Consider the following 24559-nt stretch of genomic DNA (forward strand, 5'->3'; position numbering starts at 1 on the left):
ATGGGGAGAGAGAGAGGGCTGAAGGCATCAGCCCTCTCTTTAATTTTGATCTCTGGAATGCTAAACTAACCGAGGTGTGGAACAACTTCCCTGATATTTGGCACATGGATTAGGCAGGCTCAGCCTCCCTGAGGTGCTACACCACCTGCATCCAGAAAACTGAGAAGAACAGGGTGGACTGACATCACTTCACAAGGCAGCAAGCTGTTCCCAGATATTTTTCCCCCTCTGGTGGCTTCTGTCAGAATTTGTGCCCACACACACCAGCAGAGGCCACTGGGGCCATTGGTGCAGTCAATGTCAAAAGTCATCAGCACAATTTTGGTCACCGTAATAAAAGGGAATTGCCCCAAACTATCACATACATCTGTGTCAAAAATGCAGATGTACTCTTCCAAGCACTTTTACAAGAGAATCTAAGTGGAAGATGCAGCATTGCTTAAAAAGCTAAAGAGAACAAACATCCTTCTGTGACTCTCATGCCAGCAGAGATGAATGCAGAGCACAGCTACTCTGCAGTCATGAAAACTTCAAAACAAAACCAAAACCAGCAGACAGCACCAAATACACTGACTCCTGCCAACTTGTTTTTCTTTCAGGCTACCATTCCATTCATCCCAGGGTCAAATTACAGCCTGTCCCAAATTCCAGTCCATTGAAGGGCCACACAGGAAAGTACCTGTCTCCCAGACAAAAGCTGCTTTATGCTACCCATTCCTGGTAACAGCAGTAGAGTTTAATTAACCTTATTTATTTGTTTTCTTGCTCCATTCAGCTCTGGGACATTTCAAATTCAATGTCCATACAACAAATGGAAGAACCTGAAAGCAGAGGAAGGTTTCACATCCAGCTCCAAGAAGCATTTTAGACAAACTGTGTGCCAATGCAGAGTCTGAGAACACAAACTTCAGTCATTCCTTTGGCAGAGATTACCATGGCTGTCTCTGCAGAAATTGCACTGTAAATTCTTTTGCTGTCTCTGTATGGTAGGGCTACTCTGTTCATTTTTATCCAAGTCCTCTATGTTTTAAAGAGGGCTCCTTGGAGAGAAGCAGAATACTGGTAAAGCATTACCAGCCAGGCCCAGCACCACAGGCTGCCACATTGAGCCTGAGCCAGACCACAGCTGCTCCCCTAGTTGTTAGGTGAGAGGTAAGAAAGAGGAGAGAGACTGTCTGCAAAAATGGAAATGATTGTTCGTGTCCGGAGCCCTAATGAAATCCTCAGGCAAAATCTTCTTGTAGTAGAGATTCAGCCTGGAGTCTACAATTTGAGCACAATCCGTGCAACCTGACAAGCTCTACCACCAGGGACCAGGTCACCCTTCCTGGAGACTATTCAACACTCATGTTCATTTCACTTTATAAAGCATCAGGCTCTTAGAAAAGTTTCAAAAAGATTTCCTCATACGTGAGTATAGAATTTATTTTGGCTCTGACACAATCTATTCCCAGGACTGAGGAAATGTAGTCCTCTTTACTCCTTTTGGCTTTTATTCTTTCTGCTGCTTTTTGAGGAGAAATACTATGGGTAGATATTTGTGAATGAGACAATTTTGAAAATGCTCAGATATGATAAAAAATGTGACAAAAGGAACCCAGAAAAATAACTAGCAGGCAGCACCGATAACATAATAATAATACAACTCCCTGCTATACGTAACCCTGCAAAGCAGGGATTCTTTTCCCAGTGTCTCTGCAGGATTAGACTTCTCCAAACTAAGCCACAAAGAAATGCTCAGGGATCTGTTAATCACCTGTAGCTACAAAATTATTACCTTCCCTTAGTAATATGCAATATGTAAAGCAGTTTCAAAAATGCAGAAGAAGCCAGCCTGTGTGTTCACTGAGACCATCAGACAGACACCTCAAAGTCAAACAACTGCTATTAATGGTAAATGACCCTAACATACTAATTCTCCTCTTCTTGCTGAGCCAAACCACACATCTGTGGTTTCCTGGGCTATGACAGGCCATTTCACTGCAGTTACAAACAACCCATTATTAAATCCCCACTGCAGTCTTAATATGTGCAGAAAGAACCAAAAGCGGTTTAATGAAGTTTGCTCAGGTGCAGAAAATATTCTGTGGTTAGAATGTTGCAGAGTGAACTACACAAACCTTTGGGACCTTGGCTGTACATGTTATTGGATGTGCACAAGCTAACTGAAGTTGCTGTGGATCTTCCTAGACCAACTGCAATCATAGGTTTGTGTGGAAGTGTAATCCTGCCTTAAGCAACAGAACTCTGATTACAGAGCTGTCAGCAGCTGAGGAAAACCAATCACCTTGGAGCTGTGACATGCAAAACCCATCTCCTAAACACCACACAAGAAAACTTCTTGGTTGCACTGAGCTGCTCTGGGGAAAACTTAGCAGGTGGCACATTCTAGCTGAACTTGAAAGTGAAATATTCTATCTTAGCAGTCACAGACCTTAGTTAAAAAGAAGAGGTGTAAGAAAACTCTTTTTATGCTACTCTTTCTCCCTTCTGCTCCCTCAGCAGCACATGATGGAGGGAGAACAAAATATGCACTAAAAAAGTAGCTTGTGGCTTTTTTCCTGACAGCCAAATGGAGTCCTTGGACAAATCACCTTGATAAGTACCTTTTAAGACTGATCTGCTGAGGAGGATGCTGCACACTTAGTACTGCCAAATTCAACTTGCTTTGAATACAGAGAAGGCCACCATCTGCTCCCCTGCAACACCTCTCACTGGGAGTCACATCTCAGAAAGAGAGTCCAAACTGTTAATGATCACAGCGGTGACCCTCTATAGATAACCTATTCTTTGAAAAACACTTTTTCCTTAGGCTAGAGCTGCTTAGTGTTTGGTACTCATCAAGCAAAGAACTAACACAGCAAATTGCCTTAACACACTGCAGTGTAGTAATCTCAAGCAAAGCCTGAATCAATGAGAGCCATTAATCAGTCTGAGAAAGACTTGGTAAGCAGGAACAGTGTCTGTGTAATCACTTACAGCTCATTTAGTTGACAGCCAAGCAGCTGTCCTGTCACACAGCCCCAGTGGATATTTTAATCACAACAGTTTACTTCTGTACTTCATAAAAATCTACCACACATTGTATTTGCCAGCTCCTTAGTCTTTCAGGAAGAAAAGTTTAGCACCAGTTTGCAGTCCACCATCAAGGATCCCCACCAAGCTGCTCTGAACCCAACTCATGATCTTGCACAGAAATGAAATCTAAATAAAAGTGTTTTGAGGAAAATCTCTGAAAAATATAAGAGACATCTGAGAGGCAGACAGAGCAGCACTTCTGTAGCAATACATTATGTGTATTGTTCAATTCATGCATAATTGTCAGAAAATGACAGTGACTAGAGACTAAGCAATTAACAGTTTAGTAATTTCCTAATTCAGCTGAAGGGCCTGAAGCAAAAGCTATAGATTATGAGAACTACAAGAAAATTAATAATACATCATTATCTCATAGGTCAATACAGCTTCCTTCAGAGAGCCTCCTTTGACATGACACGGATGTCACAAGGTTCAATGATTGAAATTTCTCAAGATACACCCTACTCACATATAGGTGACCTGTAGACTTTATGGTTAGGAGAGAGACTCCACACAGTAGAACTGGAGAATGTTTTTAAGGCTGTATGATGTTATACCACAAATCCTTAAATGTAGTAGAAGAATTTATGTTATGTCTGACAAAGCATCTGAGATCGAAGCCCATGTTTGCTGAGTATCACCAGAGTCACCTCTGTTCTGCCACCTTTAGAGATCTAAAATCTAGAGCTTTGCAAATATTTTCATCTAATGTCCCAATGACAATAGGAATGACTAGACACTTTTTCAGGGCAACAACTTTGTAATTTCTGTTTGTAATTGGAGACAACATTTAAGGCTAAAATTGTAGCATAGGCACATTCTCGCTACACAATACCCCTGAGCAGTGAGCGTACCTCTCACGCAGACCCTTGTGCTCCAGATCCAGGGTTTTGTGTAATGTTTTTAGGCAGCTGTGCTGATTTATTAGCCTCTCATACTCTGCAGACTGCCGTTCATGCAGTGAAGTAAGGTGTTCATGGTCCTGAAGCAATGACTCATACTCAGCTTTCAGCTGCTCCTTCTGTTTCAGCAGATTTTCATTCTCGTTCTCCTTGGCTGTCTGCTGATTTTGCAGTAAAGCATTCTGGGCTGTCAGTGAAGCACTCTGGGAGCTGAGGGTTGAATTTTCTACCTAAAGTTTTGCAAGTAAAAGTAAGTATTACTTATCCACATCTACTGGTACATACAACAAAGATTTTGTAGCAGCTTACATCCATATAGAGTTAGTCAAGAATGCCTACGTTGCCTTGTTGACTTAAGACATCCATGTACAATTTGGGATAATTTTGGGATTACTGCTGGCAGTATGCACCACATAAAGCTATGCTGTCAGTAGTAGGAAAATTATCACAATAACCTCTAAACTGAAATTTTTTTTACCAGAAGCTTTACCAGAAGCTCTTGAGCCCAAAGACCAAGATGATCTGGAATACTCACAACTCAACTGCATCTCTGACAATCATGATCAGAGTCAAAAGTTACCCTGTAGTTGTGTATAAGTAATGAAACTCAAGTTCACCCAAACTCAGAAACACTAACTGCACCACTGTATGTGGACAACACTCCTAACACTGTGTATGTGAGCATTACTCCTAACAAGTCTGCTTTCAGTAGAGAGATGGTGCACTGATTTTATGTAAATCAATTACAGATGGGAAACAATTAATGAGAACAAAAAACCCATCTCTCCATCTCCGAACGTGCAAGAGGAAGACCTTGAAAAGTGAAAGACATGCAAGAGAAATAGAGTTAATCCAATGCTGTCCTTTGAAACTGGCCTTCTTCTCAAAGTAAGTTGTTTTTTTTTTTAATCAAGTAATTTTTAAGAGTATCTTTTCCACTGGCAACTTTGACATTTTGTCTGAAAGTCTGAAAACCGTGATTGGAACTCATTGCTACAACACCTATAGGGAGGACTTGTGTCCTCTTTCCATTTCTGCTGAGCTCTTTCACAGGCACAGCATTAACACAAAAAAGAAAACCTTTTTTTTTATTTCAGAATTATAGCTTCTGGAATAACACATCTGGATTTTGCTGTATTAATTTTAGTTTATTCTCTGTAAATAACCACCTTCTTGCTGAAGGTAGCTACCAGACATTAGCTACAGACCCAATTTCCTTTCTAGCTTGGAGAAAGTCAGACCCCAAACAAAGCTCCACCTCCTAGGCTTCATCTTTCCATCATTACATCAGCCTATCAACACAAACATTTCATTATTGTCATCTCCTCCACACTACAGTCATCAAATCCAACCTCCTGGCACAGAGACAGAAGGATGTTCTGACCTGGAGTTTGGCTGTCTGTGTCTGCAGGGCAGTGTTATGCTCTTGAAGGAAGACATTTTGCTTCTGTAGTGTCAGGATCTGATTGTTGAAGGAGACATTCTGTGTTTCCAAATGCCTTAGCTGTTCCTTAAGCAGCTGCTTCTCTGTATGCAGGGCTGCATTCTGAAAGAGAGATGGCATTGAAGAGGTGACAGGAAGAAAAGAAACAGCTGTCCTGATTATCTGGAGTCCTTTCAAAGATGAGAACCAATTAATGATGATCATTCTGCAACAAAGGCATAAAAAAACCTCTTTGCAGCATTAAATACAGGTAAGACAGATGGTAATACACAGGATCAATCCTTGCAAAGATGGGACAAGATGGACACAAGACACATGAAACACTTAGGTCCCGTGCAGTCCCAAGAGACACCCAAGGAATCTGGTAGACTTGGGTGCCCCAGAAAACCTATCAGATTCCTTTAAGCTCAAAAATCCAGCTCCCACCAACCCACTCAAGAGTACAAGAGAAGTCTATGAGCTAAGAGGACACAGGAGAAGGCTTACATTCCTTTCTAGTTCAATGGCCCTGTCCTTCAGTTTCAGCAGCTCTGTGGTGGTCTCTTGGTGCCCTGCTTCCAATTTCTCATTCATTTGCTGGTTGGCAATGAGCTTCTCTGCTGAATTCCTCAGTGACTTCTGAGCATACTGCCCATCCTGCTGAGTCTGCTTGAGTGCATCAAAGTCCTTCTTCACCTACACAATCAACAAGCAACAACCTTTAACACTGAAGGAACTGGAATAATGCATTAATAATGATGGGATATGTCACTCCTCTCTTGCACAGTACAGACTTTCAGAGATTCAACAACCATTACCCCACTTCACAGACAGGGAAGCTGAGACACAGACAGGTGGAAAAATCCACGTCTCTTGCCCTCATGCCAGGTGCCTTTAGGCTCAAGCTCAGTCACCTAACAAACAGGCTGTTCTTAGGGGAGATGTTTCAACTGCAGTCTTCCTCAGCCCATGGAAGACTGGGGCATTCTTGCCTTGCTTAGTTGTTTCCACTAAACAAGGCAGAAAAACACAGCCATGCCAATGAAAAAAAAACATGGGAAAACAGATCTACAAAGAGCAGCTATCCAAGAAAACCCCTCCTAGCCCCAAATTTTTTTATGCATTTTGTGTCATTACATACAAAAGGACAAAAAAAAGGCAGTCTAGTGAAAAAAAGGTTCTTTGAAAGGATGTGTATTGGGAGGGGCAATGAGAAGAACAAACCTGCTATTCAATTAAAAAAAAAAAATCAAACCTCAAACCAAAAAATCCCTGAACATGTGAATGTGCAGAACTGCAATGTGAAAAAGTAAAATTCACTTAAGCTCTTACCATATTTAGATCATTCTGTAACTGCTGGTTCAAGTTCAGAAAGTCTTTCACTTGAGCTTCCAGCATTGCAATCTTCTCCTCTTTCACAGCTAGAGTTGATTTTAGTGCTGATTCAGTTTTGCTTTCCAGAACCTTGTATTTTCTAAAAAATATGATAATAGCTTTCTGAGGTCTGCCACCAGGATATGAGCCACCATCTAAACAGCAGACTTCACCTTCACCTGTACCCAATCCCACTACATCTTAAATTATACATGCCTGCTTCTTCAGGAAAATTATTTCCTTTACTGCTGCTGATTACAACTGATATACTATAGCTAGAGAATTCACTTGTGGGAAGTCCAATCAATTCTAACAGAGATTAACTCCAGCATGGTTCTACAGAAATATCAAAGAGATACAAGACTTGAGAGAAAATAAGTTTCTTTCTTTTTCCCATAATTACACTACAGAAAACTCTTCTTATGGCTCTTTTGTAGATTCTTAAAAAGAAGGAAGATCCACATTTTAAAGGTTCCTACAAGATGGGTAGGTTTCTCTAAGTAGGTCTTACCAAGAAGCCCATATGCACACAGGTTGTTGGGATTTTCTGTTCATTGCTTACAAAGAAATTCCTTGCCATCAGAAATTTCAGATATATGTTTATATAAACAGGTATCTAGACCACCAATTACATGAAGTAATGACAGACACTGTTTAACAGACATTCTACACGAAGAGCAATACACACTGAAATAGCTACTCAGTTACTCTGCTGGGGAATACAGAGGCACTGCAGTAACTGTTAGCATGGGGACAAAATGGCATTTCTTCCTTCCACCCAAGAAAATGTTTTGCAAAACTTACAGTATCCTGCCAAGCTTGCCTCATAAAAATGTGGTTTATGTCCAAAACTGTTAAGGGTAATGGCAAGGAGGCAGATGAGAACAAAAAAGAAAGGCAAAGGGCTTCAGTTAGGCTGAGTCAAAAGAATGTCTGGAAGAGCTCAGTTTCCTTACGTGTCACCATTGCCATTATCATCCTCCAGCAGCAGCTCTTTGTTCAATCCCATCTTCTCCAGTTCCTGGCTCAGTTTGTCCAGCTCACTAGACAACTTTTGACTCTTCAGCTTCTCCAGGACCAAATCCTGAAACAGCATTAACACAATTAGTTTCTATGCAAAGGGTGGTGGTAATTATCCAGCACTATACATGTTTTTAAGTGTACTGAAAAATTCATTGGATAAAATCCTAGTTTCAAGTAGGTCAGTTAAAATTCTTCCTCAGTGACAGCTGAGTGCAGAATTAAACTGATTGGTTTTATTTATAGGTCACTTGAAATAAATCTGCAGAATGCTTCTTTTGGCCTTTGTTTCACTCACTGTACTGAACTAATTCTGCCAACACTGGCTTTGTGCCTGCCTGCTGAAGGAGGGAATGTGCAGGCCAGGAGACACCACCCCATCTCTGTGCTACACAAGGATTGTGCAGGGCAGGGGACACCAGCAGGGGGAGTTTCCATCTCTCAGCTAGGACAGAAAGCCCTGCCAGCACTGGTACACACACAGGAGCAACAGGACTTCAGTATGGGAGTCTCCTGAGGTATCGTGGCTGTGATGTTATTACCAAGGGACCTGGTAACAGGGTCAGCAGTGAATAATGCACTGAGTTTCTCACATATGGTAAATGCTTTGTTGTTATGCCAGTAAAGTGGTCTGTGTGGAAATGGCCTGGGTAGATGTAGTGCCACCTGCATTTCTAAAAAGGACAGATTATTTTTGGTGCATAGCTAAGTGTGAAGATCCCTACCATTCAAAATTCTCTGAAATACAAATGCACCATAGAGATCTACATTGCTTGTGTTTCTGCTAAAAGTTTTCTTAAACAACACATGAAGAAAGAACAAAAAAGCTACTGAAGAACTTTAAATTTAAAAAAATTATCCTGAACATCAAACAGAATCAAGAATAAAATTTTATAAAAATACTTTGTCAAACTGTAGGTATTCAATAGTCCTCTAACATCAAATTTAGCCATGAATTCATTCACATGGCAAGGTAAAAAATATGGTTACGGTCAGTGCCAGTCCAGTGATCTGTAAAGAGGTCCCTTTAACATGCATGAACTCCTTCTGCAGGATCTATAGAAAATAACTAAAGAAAAGAAGATGGGCTATTATATGGGTGTGCACCACTGGAAATCTGCAAAATCTGAGAATGGAAAGATTATAGAGGAGCCTTCTTAGAAATTATATTGTTTTAATAATTTTTAAGGAAAGTTGGATAGAAACATAACTTGGGCCCGTGTCAAGTGTTTCTGACAGACTTTATTTCTCCTCCTCAAAATTACACTAATGCTTCAAAACTGAAATAAAACTAAACCTTGAAGTAAGCAATTGCTTACTGTATTAATCTTGCTAAACTTATCTATTTCACTGAGCTACTGCAGCACGACCCTCTTTCATTTTAATAGTCCTTCACAGGGAATCTGGTGCTGGCAGGACAGCAGCAGCCAGGAGAGGCAATGAGAGCAAGGTGCAATAATCTGAATCTGCTCATAGGCCACTTGTAGAGTGTCAGGCTCTAGCACACACAACCTCAGATTGCCAATGTCCTAATGCTTGGCACAGGGAGAGAGCACTGCTGCTCAGCATGCTCTCATCCAGCAGGGAAACATCTGGGGAAAGATGCTGTAAGGTAGCTGTAAAGCAAAACCTTGGTTTAGGTTGCTCATGTGGGATGGTTTTGTCTCAGAACAGGGATGTCTATGTGTCCTCAATAAGTGCCAGACATTTCTAGGCCTGAGAGTCAATCTCCCCCACTGGAGCTCTCAAGTTAGCAAAAAATTTTGTAGCCACATTTGGAGGAAAGTATCAAGGCCCTTGGTTAACAGGCACCACATAAGAGCTGTTGTAAAATTTTATTCTGCATGAAAAAAGATGTAATTTAGAGACTGCATTGTGGACACAAAGTGGACACTGCACAACTGCACCAAGTGCAGTTCTTGGCCTGTTCCACTTTCCAAGGCAACACTTTCAAATGACTGTGAAGGCTGTGTTAAGGCTGTGAAGATCTCCTGTGGGACAGAGATATATCCCTTCAGTAGTTCACTGAGCTGAAAAAACAAAAAATAGCAGCATAGAACCCAGTAGAATTAACTTGCTTACCTCTCTCAGTGTAGCTAGTGTTCTCTTATCAATTGTAACTTGCTTTAGGAGGTCTTTATTGTCCTTTTCAAACTCTTTCAGTTTACAAGATGACTCTCTGAATCGAGCAATTTCCTTTTCTAGTGTCTTGTTTTCCTTCTCAGCGACTGCTAGCTTTACTGTACTGTCATCCAAAATAGCATCTTTCATTTCCACTTGCTGCCAAAGCCGTTTTGTTTCTTTCTCTAGCATTTTTTTGTCTTTTTCTAGCTGAGACATTCCTTGTTCTAGGGCTTTATTTTCCTTTTCTAAGCTCTCTAGCCGTTTGGCAGAAACCTTTAGCTCTTCAAGGTTCCTCTGGAGGACCTGATTTTCACTCTCCATTCCTTGAATTTCTTTTTCTAATTCCTGGATCTTTTTACTGCTGTTCTCCACAATTTGTTGAAGTCTCTGGTTTTCAGAACTGATACTCTGATAGCTTAGCTCCAGCCTCTCTGACTTCTTGTTCATTGCTTTTAACATTTCCACATTCTTTCTTAAGTCCTCTTTCTCCCTCTCCAAATCTTTATTTTCTGCTTCTATTTGTGCCATTTTTGTGCTAGTAAATCTCATGGTTTCTACCACTCTTCTAAGCTCCAGATTTTCTTCATCCAATTGCTTGTTGTCCCTTTCCAGGTCACCAAGACGGATGGAAATATTTTGTAATGTGTCCAAGGATTTTCTTAATTTCCTATTTTCCACTTCCAGATCACCATTCTCTTGCTCAAGAACTTCCACTTTTTCTGTCACTATTTTCATCACTGCTGCCTTTTTTGTGAGCTGTTCATTTTCCCTCTCCAGCCGGTGGAGCTCTTTTTCCATTTCTTCCACTCTTTCCACTTTTTCTCTAACCTGGTCAAAATCCTTTTGCAATTGTTTCTTCTCAAATTCCAGCTTGCTCAGTTTGCTACTTGTCTCAGTTACCGTTTCATGAAGGATTTTGTTCTCTTTTTCAATATCTTTCACTCTTGCCTCGCTGCTCACTTGTGATCTTTCTCTCAGGGATAGGACAACTTGATTAAGGTGATCATTTTCTTGTTTAAGGTCCTTTATCTACATAAACAGTTGTGCAAATGTTATTCATCTACTTACAAGCGTGGTATAAATTAGTCCTAAAGCAGAGAGATGACTTAACAAAATCATATCACATCAAAATCAATTTAATCCAAGACAAATTTCTCAGCAAATTATTTACTTGGTAACCAAGAACCCAAACTCTTAAAAATTTATTTTTATAAATTAAAATCTGTGCTACATTCCTGCTACCATCCAAGAAGGCAGGGGCAGAAGTAGAAAGCAGACAGAGGACCTTCAGAGAACACCTTGGAGAAGATGCTTTGTTACAAATCATTCTTAACAGAGGGTATCTTTCAATCTAGGTTTACCTTCATCTTGGGGACCTGAAGACTGAAATTATCTCTGGTAAGGTGCCAGGAACCTCATAATACTTGAAAATGTAGAGCAGTTACAGATGTCATTAAAGACACACTTCCTGTAAGGACAGTACACTTACCCCACTGGTCAAATTTCAGCTGATGCAACTGTAATTTAGACTGCAATTTGCATTTGATTTTTATACTAGACAACATCCACACAAATCAAAAGCGCCTAGACCTGAAAAAACCACAAACTACTCTTTTTTAACAACTGGGAATATTTCTGGTTTCACTTCCTGCCCTACCTTCAAACCATCTATTAATTCCTGCCACAGAGTCTGTATTTGTTCTAACTAAAATATAAGACTTTGTTAGTAAAGTGCATTTTCCCAGGGAGAAGTCTGCATAAAAATTCTTCGAGATGAAAAGAACTACACAAATGGGACATTTTGCTATTTAATTTTCACCTCACAAAACCTTAAGAGTAGATTTTAATACAGACTGAGAATATTCAGACCAGTCTCTAATGATCTGTGTCTGTATTTTTTTCGTTTGTCAAATCAGTGCAGATGGTACTTGCACAAACCTGTAAAAAGAGTTTTCAGGCATTGCACTTGAACTGCAGCACAGTGGTTAAAGTTGAAGGGCAACTAAAATGTCAATCTAGAAAACAAATACTTTCTCAGCATCTCTTTTAATAGAGCAAAAAGGCTGAGTGGCTAAAGAACCTCAACCAAACCAATCATGCCATAGTGGAAGTCAACCTTCAGCAACAAAATGGGGATTTATTTGCACATCCTAAAACCAGTTGGTATTCCATTTAGTAAGATCCAAGGGCTTTTTTCACTCAAGGGGGAATGTCTGTTCATATAATAGCCTAAAGATCCCTTTATGGTAACAAGAGCAGGAATCAGCAAAACATGCTGGGCTTTTACACTTGCAGAAGATTTTAACCTAGATTTGAACAAGTTCAACCTGAACTTAGTAGCTCTCAAATTGCCTTATCTCCCTGAGAGAACCAGATGCTGTAAATGGCATCACTGAATTAGCATTACTGAGCACATGTTGTTATATTACATTTGAGAAATTCACACCTGTCTGTCTTTGTCGGCTTTCAGAGTCTCCATGACAACTTGCAGCTGCTCTTTATCTTTTATCAGCTCCTCACTCAAGGTTTCCAAATCTTGATTGCTTTGCTTCTCTTTTTCAATTTGATTTTGCAACTTCTCAATCTGTGTGAAGAGAACACACCAAAACACATCAACCACAGCTGGACACAAGGACTGTCTGCACTTTAAGTCATTTTGAAGATCAGAGAGAAATGAGATGGGAACTATGGCTAAAAGATTAAATGCCTCTCTCCTGCAGTTACCATTCTCAGAGGAGGAAATGGTCTTGTTTTTCTCACAGTGCTAAGAATCTTCTGCATGCCTTTAAAGATCAGAGCATATAAGGCACAGCAGTAACAACTGCTTAGTTCACCTGCCTGCTGAATGCCCTGTTGTGCTCCTGTCAACAGGAATTAAGTTTCTGCTGCTCCCCTTCCTGAGGAACTTGCCTCCTCCTCTCCATCACTGATGGTCTTACTCTACCAGTTAATGCGGGCAGTTATTAAGACACTTGAGTGAGCAACAGCACTAAAAGACCAAACAACAACCTAAAACAGTAGCAGAGGAAAAAACACTAAAGCACTGGGGTGACCAAGTTCATGCTCCCACTCCGTGTTCTGTTCTCTTTTCCCCAGCAGGTGACAATACCACATTTGAAAGATTTGTGAATAAGGCTCCAGTCCTACAACAAACAAAGTTTTCTCACTTATTCATTTTGAAAGCTGTACTTGTAATGCATGAAGAACAGAAAAGCAGTAGCTCTTCAGTACTTAGAACCAAGAGATTCTGGGAACTGTACTTCCCAAGGCAGGAAATATTTCCTTTTTAAACTTGCAAAGTGCTGTGAGCACCTAAAGCTCTGCACAAGTATCAGCTCATTTTTGTTTTGGTATTATCAACTCTGCCAACAGTGAAAATGTCAATGAAAGGGGTATTAAACCTAATTCTTCCAAGTGGGAAATAGCTGGAGGCTAGGCTCTGCCTATGTCAACATGCCCCTCATTACAGGAAGTGTTTAAACAAGCAGGGGCTGCCCAGATTGGAGATAAGGAGGGCTCAGCAGCCAGAAATGTAACCATGTGGAGGTTCATTGGTCTCAAAGGAGCTGTTCACAGAAAGCTGCAACAAACTCAGTGGCTCAGCAATAGCTGATCTTCATCTGCACTTCCCAGAGAACTGGAGGCAAGTAAGACATTACTATTTACAGCTCCTTTCAGCAAGTCAGAAAGGCAGAGACAACAGACAGGTACTTGGACTGCTACTACTTGAGTGTGCCTGAAAGGAAGGTTTTCTACTACCAGCTCCCCTGAAAACCTTGAAAAAAAAGGAAAAAAAATGTACATAACTACATTTTCTAGCATGTCCTCTGGTACTACTAGAATAATCTTGTTTCAGCCACATGATCCCATAATCACTAGATCAGCAGATAAACAAGCATATTCAAACAACAATTTTTGAAAGTCTCAGACAGTGGATGAAATCTCAGCTCAGTTAAACAACTTTAGGGAGACAGGATTTTGGCAACTTTCCTGAGATATGGATATCTCAGAAAAGTTACCAAAAGAACCCCAAAGACATAGAACATTTGAGAAAAATACTACTTCATCTCTTGCCCTCTGACCTACACATGCCACATGCTTGACTTTAACATTCCTCCAGAGCTCTTGCACTCCCCCCTGCCCACTGTAGCAAACATTTTGCAACAAATCTGAGACCTGGCCTATTATTTCCCCTGGCACACCTCACTGTATTCTAATTGAAGGGAATCACAACTGTTGGCACCAATACAGTGCCATAACAGGAGGTGCCCACAGGAATCTGCCTGGGGCAAAGCCAGAGGCTGATCACAGTTGTTCAAGTGACTTAAATTGCAGTACACCACAGGTATCTGCTGAGTGCTTTCTATGCCTCCATCTCCAGTTTTAGGCATGTAAATTAGAGCTGGATTGAATTACTTATACACAACGGGTCATAAAAAGAAGTGTGGAAGGAAAATTAGAGTAAACAGAATCTTTGCAGTATTCCTTTTTCACAAAAGAAAGGAAAAAAAGCAGAACTGATCTCAGCTTAGCAAACGAATCTCTGCAGAAGATGGAATGATCCAGTGCTGGATACTGCCCTCCCTAGCAGAGAAATGGACTTGTTACAATCTAGGAGTCCACGAGCAGCATTTCATATGTAGGTGCTTCCCTCCCTTGTTCTTTAAGGGATTCAGCTAGCTCACAGGCAAGCCGAACAGAACTGAAATGATTGCATCACTGTCTCACACACACAGGTTACAGAAGTCATTGGAAAAGGAGAAATGTAGCTTAGATTGTGGATAATTTATGAATGGTAGGAATTTGGAAAAATCCAACATGAAAATGTTTTATACTACAGAGTAGGAAGCATCCTTTTTTTCCCAGCAGCATTTGGCTCAATTCATCAGAACTGAGGAATCAAGTAACTAGTCAGAGAAAAATGAGGCTGGTAGCTGGAGGTGAACTGAGCAGTGTATTTCACAAGGACAAGGACTGAGGTGGCATTTGAGCTAAATGTAATCAAAGTTAATAACAGAGTGGAACACATGCACATGTAAGTAAAATAAAAAATTATGACCTACATGTTTGTTACAAAGATGGAAAGAGCTGAAGTCTTTACAGACAGAGAGAAACACTAAAGAATTTATAACAGCTAAAAGGACAAGAAAAACAAAAAGCAGGCCCAGGACTCTGGACAGCAATAAAGACATTTAGAATATACTAACCTGAATTCACCTGTGTAATTTATTTGACTTACATGTAAAAATTATTTAACTTTCAAAAAACAAAAATAGTTCAATGTGACCATGGCTTCCTTTCTGTGAGACAACAAAGAGGGACACAATCAACAGTACAATCTGACAGGGGCAAAGAGGCACTGAAAATCAGTTTTTATTTAACAGGAACAGTCACTTTTTCTTACTATGATGCACATAAGCAGGCAGTGAAGTAGAAGGCATTAAATAAAATTATTAGGATTTAATTGCATTAGAATGCAATTAAACACACAGGACCAAAATCATGGTCAGTTTTATGGGGATCACTAGTGAACTCCCTGAAAACTCTCATCATTCAGGAATGCTGCACAGCCCTTTGTGCACTGTGTTTAAAAAAACTAAGAGCTCCATTTGCTCCTGTGAGCAAATTACCTTTTTGCTAAGCTGCTGATTTTCCTTTTCCAGTTCCACAAACTTTAGGCTGCTCTCTCTGGAGGTCAAGGAGGCATCTCTCAGCTCTTGGATTGTGTTCTGCAAGCTCTGATTATCCTTCTCCAGCTTCAGTATTCGACTTGAAGCACATTCATTCAACTCAAACACAAAGGACTTTCTGGCTGTTGAAACATGAGAAGCAGAAGGTGGCACTAATCAATTCACCAGTGTCTCCTTCTGAGGTGCACAAGATCCACCTGGATGAAGACTACTGCCATCAGTCTTACAATTTCAGCTTGACTGCTAAGTAAATACTTGGTTAAAAACAGAACTCATTTTCACAGACAACCATTAATACCGTCAATAAATAGAGTACTATCTGAACAGCCAGCCATCTATAAAGTTGCTTACTTTCTTAATTCATTTTAAATTTGCTTTAGTCATGTAGGGAGCGTGTCTAATGTTAGTAACAAAATATACTGTGATACCATCTCATACTTTCATCACAGAAATAAACTAAAGCAGAAAGTAAACCTCTGCTAAGTTTTTGCTAAAACAGCAAGGTGGTGCACTTCCAAGAGCTACTGAAAACTCAGGTATTCAATCACATTCAGTTACAGAAAAAATTCTTACACAAGAGAATTCCAGTGCTTATCATTATAGCTTCTTCATCAAGAGTATGCTGAAGCACAGAGAATAATTTACTCCTAGGTATCCAGGCATGGGACACCCATCAGAATGCTGATCTGAGAAGTGTCTGAAGTAGAAATCTCAGAACTAAATTTATACAAGTCTTACAACAGAGATTTGTTTTACTCAATGCTCGTAGATCAAAAGTCTCAGTCTTTATCCCAATATCGTGTGTTGTGTCTGGCAGCTGTGCCTTTTCTCTCTTCCCCCCCCCCGGCCGTCTTGCTGCGGCGGGGCGGGGAAGAGAGGGGGGGAGTGTTTGACCAGGCCTTTTTGCTTTTGGCTTTTTGCTGCTTGGCTTGGCTAGCCGCTTTGCTTGCTTGCTTTCTGCTTTTTGCGCTGTTTTTTTTCTTTTCTTTTGTTCCCTCTTTCTTACCCTCCCCTGAAGATACTGGACCGGTTCCAGACCTGACCTGAGACGTCCAGGACACCTGGAGCTTGCAAGAGAAGCTTGAAGCCCTCACCACACAGTCTGTTTCTTTCCTTTTCTTGTGTTGGGGAGTGTTCTTTTGTTACTTGTAAATAAATAGGTTTTGTTTTCCACTTTGCTCCTCCGAGAAATTCCTTCCCGAACCCGGTGTTGGGGGAGGGGTGGTTGGAGGTTTGTTTTGTTTTGGGGGGCTCCCTTTTGGAGATTTCCCCTAATTTGTCCTAAACCAGGACAATATACTTTATACAGTTTCCTTCTGTCTCACATTCAACAAACAATGACATTCATATTCATCTCATCCCACAATCAGGTCTCCCTGAGGTACACACCGTGTTGTTCCATCTTTCTGCATTATCCACCATGTATAACCTGGTCCTTGAGCAAAGACAATCCCACGGATGGGTTTGTCTGTACTCGAGGCAGGGTTGATCCATACTGTCTTTCCCAACAAACCTCTGACATGGGCCACTGGGGCTTTATCCCCATCTACTATATTAAGGAGCTCAGACTGAGCAGGACCTGCTCGGTTGGTGGAACCTCGAGTGTTAACTAACCAGGTAGCCTTTGCTAAATGCTGCTCCCAGTTTTTTAAAGACCCCCCACCCAATGCTTTTAAGGTGGTTTTTAACAATCCATTATACCTTTCCACCTTCCCTGCAGCTGGTGCATGATAGGGGATATGGTATATCCACTCGATGCCATGTTCCCTAGCCCAAGTATTAATAAGATTGTTTTTAAAATGAGTCCCATTATCCGACTCAATTCTCTCGGGAGTACCGTGCCTCCAAAGGACCTGCTTTTCAAGGCCCAAGATAGTGTTACGGGCTGTGGCATGAGACACAGGGTAGGTTTCCAACCATCCCGTGGTGGCTTCTACCATGGTCAGTACATAGCGCTTGCCCTGGCGGGTTTGAGGCAGTGTGATGTAATCAATCTGCCAGGCCTCCCCGTATTTGTACTTAGACCACCGCCCCCCATACCAGAGGGGCTTCACCCGCTTGGCCTGCTTAATGGCAGCACACGTCTCACAGTCACGAATAACCTGAGAGATACTGTCCATGGTTAGATCCACCCCTCGGTCTCGTGCCCACTTATAGGTAGCATCTCTACCCTGGTGGCCTGAGGCATCATGGGCCCATCGTGCTAAGAATAACTCTCCCTTATGCTCCCAGTCGAGATCTATCTTCAACTCCCCTATCTTTGCAGCCTGATGTACTTGCTGGTTGTTTTGCTGCTCTTCATTAGCTCTACTTCTGGGGACATGGGCATCTACATGGCGAACCTTCACAGGTAACTTCTCTAACCGAGTAGCGATATCTTTCCACTCTTCCGCAGCCCAAATTGGTTTTCCTCTTCGCTGCCAGTTCGCCTCTTTCCATCTCTTCAGCCATCCCCATAGAGCGTTGGCTGCCATCCACGAATCGGTATACAAATAGAGCCTTGGCCACTTCTCTCTCTCTGCAATACCTAGGGCCAGTTGAATAGCTTTGATTTCAGCAAATTGACTGGATTCGCCTTCTCCTTCAGTAGCCTCTGCAACTCGTCAAGTGGGACTCCATACAGCTGCTTTCCACTTCCGTTTCATCCCTATGATGCGACAAGAACCATCGGTGAATAGAGCGTAACGCGTTTCTTCTGCTGGTAACTGATTGTATGGCGGAGCTTCCTCAACCCGGGTCACTGGCTCTTGTTCCTCATCCGCGACACTAAAGCTTTCACCTTCGGGCCAATTTGTAATTATTTCCAGGATCCCAGGGCGATTTAACTTCCCAATTCGAGCGCGCTGCGTAATGAGGGCAATCCACTTACTCCAAGTAGCATTGGTGGCATGGTGGGTAGAGGGAACCTTTCCTCTGAACATCCATCCCAGCACCGGTAGTCGGGGTGCCAGAAGGAGTTGTGCCTCTGTACCAATCACCTCTGAGGCGGCTTGGACTCCTTCATAGGCGGCCAAGATTTCCTTTTCTGTTGGAGTATAGTTATATTCAGACCCCCTGTAGCTCCGACTCCAAAATCCCAATGGTCGGCCTCGGGTCTCGCCAGGCACCTTCTGCCAAAGGCTCCAGGACAGACCATGGCTCCCGGCTGCAGAGTAGAGCACGTTCTTCACATCTGGTCCCGTCCTGACTGGACCAAGGGCTACAGCATGAGCGATCTCCTGCTTGATTTGGATGAAAGCTTGCTGCTGCTCAGGGCCCCAATGGAAGTTGTTCTTCTTGCGGGTAACCAGATAAAGGGGTCTCACAATCTGACTATACTCAGGGATGTTAGCTGCAGCCTGGGTCACTGGGATAGTAACTAACTTATCTCCCTGTTCCCTTTCTGCTATCTGCTGCTCCACAGTATCTAGCAGAGTACGGTAAACAAACGCCAAGGCCCAGCTCACTGCAGTAACCCTTTCCTCCTTAGTATTACCATGGCACTTCTCCCTCAAATACTTTGCCACCTCGACTGGATCCTGAATTTGATCAGATGGAAAGTCCCAATCTATAGGATCGGAAAGTTCCTTTAAAGTCTGGCCCATGTCCTCCCATTTCCCACTCCAGTCAAGATTTTTCCTGCTTTGTTTTACTCCTAAGTCAGGAGTGTCTCTAACCCCTCTAGAAATCTCATTCTTCATTTTATACACACTCCAGACAGTATAGAAAAGGCTTAATAAATTAAATGCCAGAAAGATGGTTTCTTTCAAACTCAGGGGAAATTCAGTATTTTCTAATAGAGATGTCAACAATTTGGAGGACAAGAAGGAGGACAAAGGCTGAAAAGCCCCTTCCCCTTCGTCTCCCCAAACAAACTGAGTAAACAACCATAACAGCAACCCATACATTCCTGAAATAAAGTCCAGCATTTTTATCCGACACATCATCACACATAAGACCAGCACAATGACTATTCTGGTTAGTGCCCCCCGCTTACAAAAGCTACTTATTAGGGACAACATCAGAGCTATTTTTGGGTAAGGAAATAACCCCAGGGACCACAAAAGTATTAAAACTTCAAAAACCCCTAGGGACCAGAAATACCGGCAAGCTTCCACTCCAAATGACATTATGAATCACCAATATGCCCACCAAAATAGCCAAAACCAAAATATTATTGTTATAGGTTTTTTTTCCACTGTTTTTTTGGCCTCCCTTTCCCGGCCAACGCACCAAAAAGTATATTGTCCTGGTTTAGGACAAATTAGGGGAAATCTCCAAAAGGGAGCCCCCCAAAACAAAACAAACCTCCAACCACCCCTCCCCCAACACCGGGTTCGGGAAGGAATTTCTCGGAGGAGCAAAGTGGAAAACAAAACCTATTTATTTACAAGTAACAAAAGAACACTCCCCAACACAAGAAAAGGAAAGAAACAGACTGTGTGGTGAGGGCTTCAAGCTTCTCTTGCAAGCTCCAGGTGTCCTGGACGTCTCAGGTCAGGTCCGGAACCGGTCCAGTATCTTCAGGGGAGGGTAAGAAAGAGGGAACAAAAGAAAAGAAAAAAAACAGCGCAAAAAGCAGAAAGCAAGCAAGCAAAGCGGCTAGCCAAGCCAAGCAGCAAAAAGCCAAAAAGGCCTGGTCAAACACTCCCCCCCCTCTCTTCCCCGCCCCGCCGCAGCAAGACGGCCGGGGGGGGGGAAGAGAGAAAAGGCACAGCTGCCAGACACAACACACGATATTGGGATAAAGGCTGTCAACCCACGACACTACCTCTCAGCCTCAAATCCATCACCTGAGCCTCACTGCTCTGTTAATTTCTCTGCCCAGCATTTGAATAATTACAAGAGCAACCTTCTTGTACACATGAAATAATTGCTACCCATCACCTCAAAATCACATTTCATATGAAATTGACTTTAACACTGTCTTTAAACCTAAGAAAATTAGTAACTCCTTCTAAATAAGCACTACAGCATACTGAGTACTTTAAGCTGGCAACTTTCTGATATTGGTAACATTCTGTTTGTCTCTTTTGCAGAGCATCACCTGGAAAGCTTTGGTCAAGTGAAGACTCAAATACTTAACATTTACTAACTAAATACTCCAGTTGCGTTCTGTTCTGAAGTCCACCTAAATTACTTTTACTCATGCTAATTTTTAATTTATTTTTAATAAAAAATACCAAACTAGCTGGTAAAATCTTCTATCTGCCACCCTTGCAGACTCTACTTGATAGCCAGGAATGGGAGATTTTCCAGAAGAGTTTTGCAGTCTGACTCTATTTGTACAAACAAGCGGCATTCAGAACAGCAACATGGATTGAAATAAAACTTCTTACAGAGAATTACTGTAAAGTCAGAATAGCACATCCATTAAATAAAAGTACAAAGTTAAATGTTCCTTAAAAAAAAAACCACTTCCTTCACCATTTTATTTTCCTACTGAATACAAATTTATGGACATTCTCAGTTCCTCATTCTTTTTCTTTGGTTAATCAGGGAGCTTCTGAAGCTCCAGTGCTAAAATACTGCACATCAGTGCAGTGCTAAATCACTCAAGCAAATTTTTCAAGTTATGTTTGATAGAAATTAGTTAATAAGAGGTAACTAGCATTCCTCCTTTGATTACATCAACAGTGAAAGCAAACCAGGAAGGGAACAAAACTTGCTATTTCAAACGGGCCATAAAATTTAGATATTTTTATATTTTCCTGAAATACTCTTGATCAAAATTTTTAAGTTTGGAGAGAACTGTGCTTTTCTCCCCACTAACACAATGAGCAATATTGTTGATTTCACAGAAGAAGTAATAGAGTGACATTCATTTCTCATGCTAACATAACCTGCTTTGCAAGATTATTATTTAGAAGTAACAATTAACTAGCCATTAATCTTAGTGAAGAGAACCCAGATCCCAGACAGCAAGAAGATTTCAGAATTGGTGTCAGCCACACACACAACTGTTTTACAAAACAAAGCTATTCTAGACAGTTTCACTGAAAACTTAACATCTGCTTACTCTAATTTATTCCTTTGTCTTCAAGTTCAACTGTTCCTGGCTCACAAAGCCAAACACGCAAACCTTAGCAAAATAGGGTGAATAGTCAATACTCAAAGCTGCGTGTTGAATTAGAGGAAATAGTTTATATTTCCCCAGTTCCACTTAGAATTGTTATTTAGGCTGCTGTAATAGACAGAAGAAATGCTAAACACAGGAACCAAAGCTAAAACCTGTCCAGTGAAGAAAGAATAAGCTATGTTTGTGATAGCTACGGAAATCAAATCAACCACTCAAAGAAAAAAAATCAGCCAGTTATTTTAACTGCACGCATTTTTCAGTATCTTGTAAAAATAAATGACTTCAGCATACATTACTTCCTGGGACTTAAAGACCACATAACTGTCTGTATTAACTGTACTAAAGAATACTAAAGATCACAGACTCCACCCAACCATTCAGTTAGAAATATTCAATGTGACATTTCTGCTGCGTCATTTGCAAAGCTTTCTTTATTTTTTAATTTTTATTAAAGTGTAATACTTAAAAGTCATTCTCTCAGTGATGAACATAACAAAAGGAAACATTTTGATGCTTTCAAAAGAGAGTGAAAGGAAGAGGAATACATTTTAGAAGTTCAAAAAAATGAAGGTCAAAGTCAAGTGGCTGAATGAGAGAAGCTTTCCAATCTTGGATTCGATTTCTGTTCCCAGTGAACCAATCTGTTTATTCAGCAACAGATCACAAACACCACAGCTACCCCAGGTGGTACTCACTATCTGCAAGATCAGTGCTTTTAGACAGCTGTTCTAGTTCCCAGCCTAGGTGTGCAGACTCGTTCATGCTCTGTTTCTGTGCAATCTCCAAGACCATGTTCTCCTCCAGCAGCTCCTCAATTCTCTTCTTGTCCGTGTCCCGGTCCTGTGCAAGACACACATGAATGAAAGGGTGATCTCTAAGACTGCAGGCTGAGCTGCTGCAAGCACAGTGCATGCTGAGGGTAGAACAATCTCCTTAAACGCTGGGGTTTTATAATGAAATACATCTTCAGCATTACATGGCTGCAGTGGGCCACCTGTATGAGCCACAGAAAGCAAAGCCCAGCTGGCCCTGTTTAGCACCAGCTCTGGTCCATGATACACTTGGAGAGAGGGGAATGGCAGTGAGAACTCACTGGGTGATGACAGAGCCATTGCAAGCCAGGACTAGTATGGCAGACTGGATTGAAGATGTCTCCAGAGCTAAGCTCCTCAAACACATGCAGCATCATGCTCTGACACACTGAAGTTCTTCAGATAGAACCTTGAATTCTGCAGAGCTTCAACTCATCACATCAAACTTGGACACAGTCATATGGATAAGCAAGTAACACCTGCCTCCTACTTTGAATCCTAACTCCTGAAAACAGACCTGGAGAATGAATCTATTGTTGCTTCTTGTGACTATTTGGGCCATTTGCTTTTGTGGGAACTGAAATGCTGCCTCAGTGGTTCTCAGCTTTTCAGAAACCAAAACTCAAAAATTCATCAAGTCACCAGAAAAGCATGCAAAATCTCCAGCAAGTTTGGAGAAGCTGAGCATTACATGATCTTTATAATATCCTGAATCATAGAATCATAAAATGGTTTGGGATGGAAGGGACACTAAAGGTTATGCAGTTCTTCCCAAGGGAAGGGACACTTCCCCACTAGACCAGGTTGCTCAAAGTCCTGTCCAACCTGGCCTTTAACACTTCGAGGGATGAAGCACCCACAACTTCTCTGGGAAACCTCTTTCAGTGTCTCAACACCTCACAGTAAAGAATTTCTTCTTCCTACTGTCTAATCTAAACCTACTCTCTCTTAGTTTGAAGTCATTCTCTCTGGTCCTATCACCACATGCCCTTGTAAAATGTCTTCCATCATCTTTCTTCTGGGCTCCCTCCAGGTACTGCAAGGCAGCAATTAGGTCACCCTGGAGCCCCCTCTTCTCCAGGCTGGAAAATCCCAATTCTCTCAGCCTTTCTTCACAGGACAGGCGCCCCATCCCTCTGATCATCTGGGAGACCCTCCTCTGGACTTGTTCCAATAGGTCCATGTCCTTCCTGTGCTGGGACCCCAGAGCTGGATGCAGCACTGCAGGTGGGGTCTCAGCAGAGCCGAATGGAGGGGTAGAATCCCCTCCCTCACTCTGCTGATCATGCTGCTTTGGATGCAGCCCAGGGCACATCTGGCTCTCTGGGCTGTGAGTGCCTAGGGCTGGGTCATGACCAACCTCTCACCCACCAGCACCCCCAAGTCCTTCTCAGAAGGGCTGCTCTCATCTGTTCATGCCCAGCCCGTGTTGATACCAGGGGTTGCCTGACCCAGGTGCTGCACCTTGAACTAGATCTTGTTCAACCACAGGAGATCCCCATGGGCCCACTGCCTGAGCTTGTCCAGGTCCCTCTGGATGGCCATCCCATCCTTCAGGTGTGTCAGCCACACCACTCTGCTTGGTGTCACCTGCACATCCACTGACAGTGCACTTGACTGCTTTGACAATGTCATAAATGACAAAGATATTAGGTAACACTGGTCCCAGTATGGATCCCTGAGGGACATCCCTAGTCACTGATGTACATCAAGATTTAGTCATCCCATACAGCATCCTCCACACTTTTATTTCCAACAGAACCTGTTGAAAATCCTCTATAGAGAAACTACAAGAATTCAAATCATGGTGGGATAAGAGGAGGACTGTTAAGTAAAATACAAGAGATAAAAGAGTAGTTATTATTTCTAGTAGGTTTATGAAGTCCAATGTTTGTTTGTAGACAATAGTCTCCCACTTATTACCTTTCCTTATTTATGAAGCAATAAAACATATCTCTGATTTACACATAAAGCAATTCTAGAATTTTGTGTCTTTTACAGTGGTAATGGATTCTTAAAGACTCTGCAATGGCTGGGTATTTTGTTTCCAACAAGAAAGACTATTAGCTAGAGTAGAT

At 41.7% G+C, this 24559-nt stretch overlaps 1 protein-coding gene across 4 annotated transcripts in view; it reads right to left on the reverse strand.

Moving 5' to 3' along the window:
* Nucleotides 1–24559, reverse strand: part of CCDC88C (coiled-coil domain containing 88C) — a 99907-nt gene that overhangs the window by 16164 nt on the left and 59184 nt on the right. For all 4 annotated transcript variants that reach the window (XM_058026106.1, XM_058026105.1, XM_058026104.1 and 1 more), the window contains exons 12-20: nucleotides 22365–22509; nucleotides 15552–15733; nucleotides 12368–12505; nucleotides 9880–10950; nucleotides 7734–7861; nucleotides 6736–6877; nucleotides 5911–6099; nucleotides 5365–5526; nucleotides 3933–4210 (exon numbers count right to left, since the gene is read on the reverse strand). In XM_058026106.1, coding sequence (XP_057882089.1) covers nucleotides 3933–4210; nucleotides 5365–5526; nucleotides 5911–6099; nucleotides 6736–6877; nucleotides 7734–7861; nucleotides 9880–10950; nucleotides 12368–12505; nucleotides 15552–15733; nucleotides 22365–22509 — 2435 coding nt within the window. The remainder of the gene's footprint in view (nucleotides 1–3932; nucleotides 4211–5364; nucleotides 5527–5910; nucleotides 6100–6735; nucleotides 6878–7733; nucleotides 7862–9879; nucleotides 10951–12367; nucleotides 12506–15551; nucleotides 15734–22364; nucleotides 22510–24559) is intronic.

This window comes from Melospiza georgiana, chromosome 6 (assembly GCF_028018845.1).
Source record: "Melospiza georgiana isolate bMelGeo1 chromosome 6, bMelGeo1.pri, whole genome shotgun sequence".
NCBI lineage: Eukaryota > Metazoa > Chordata > Aves > Passeriformes > Passerellidae > Melospiza > Melospiza georgiana.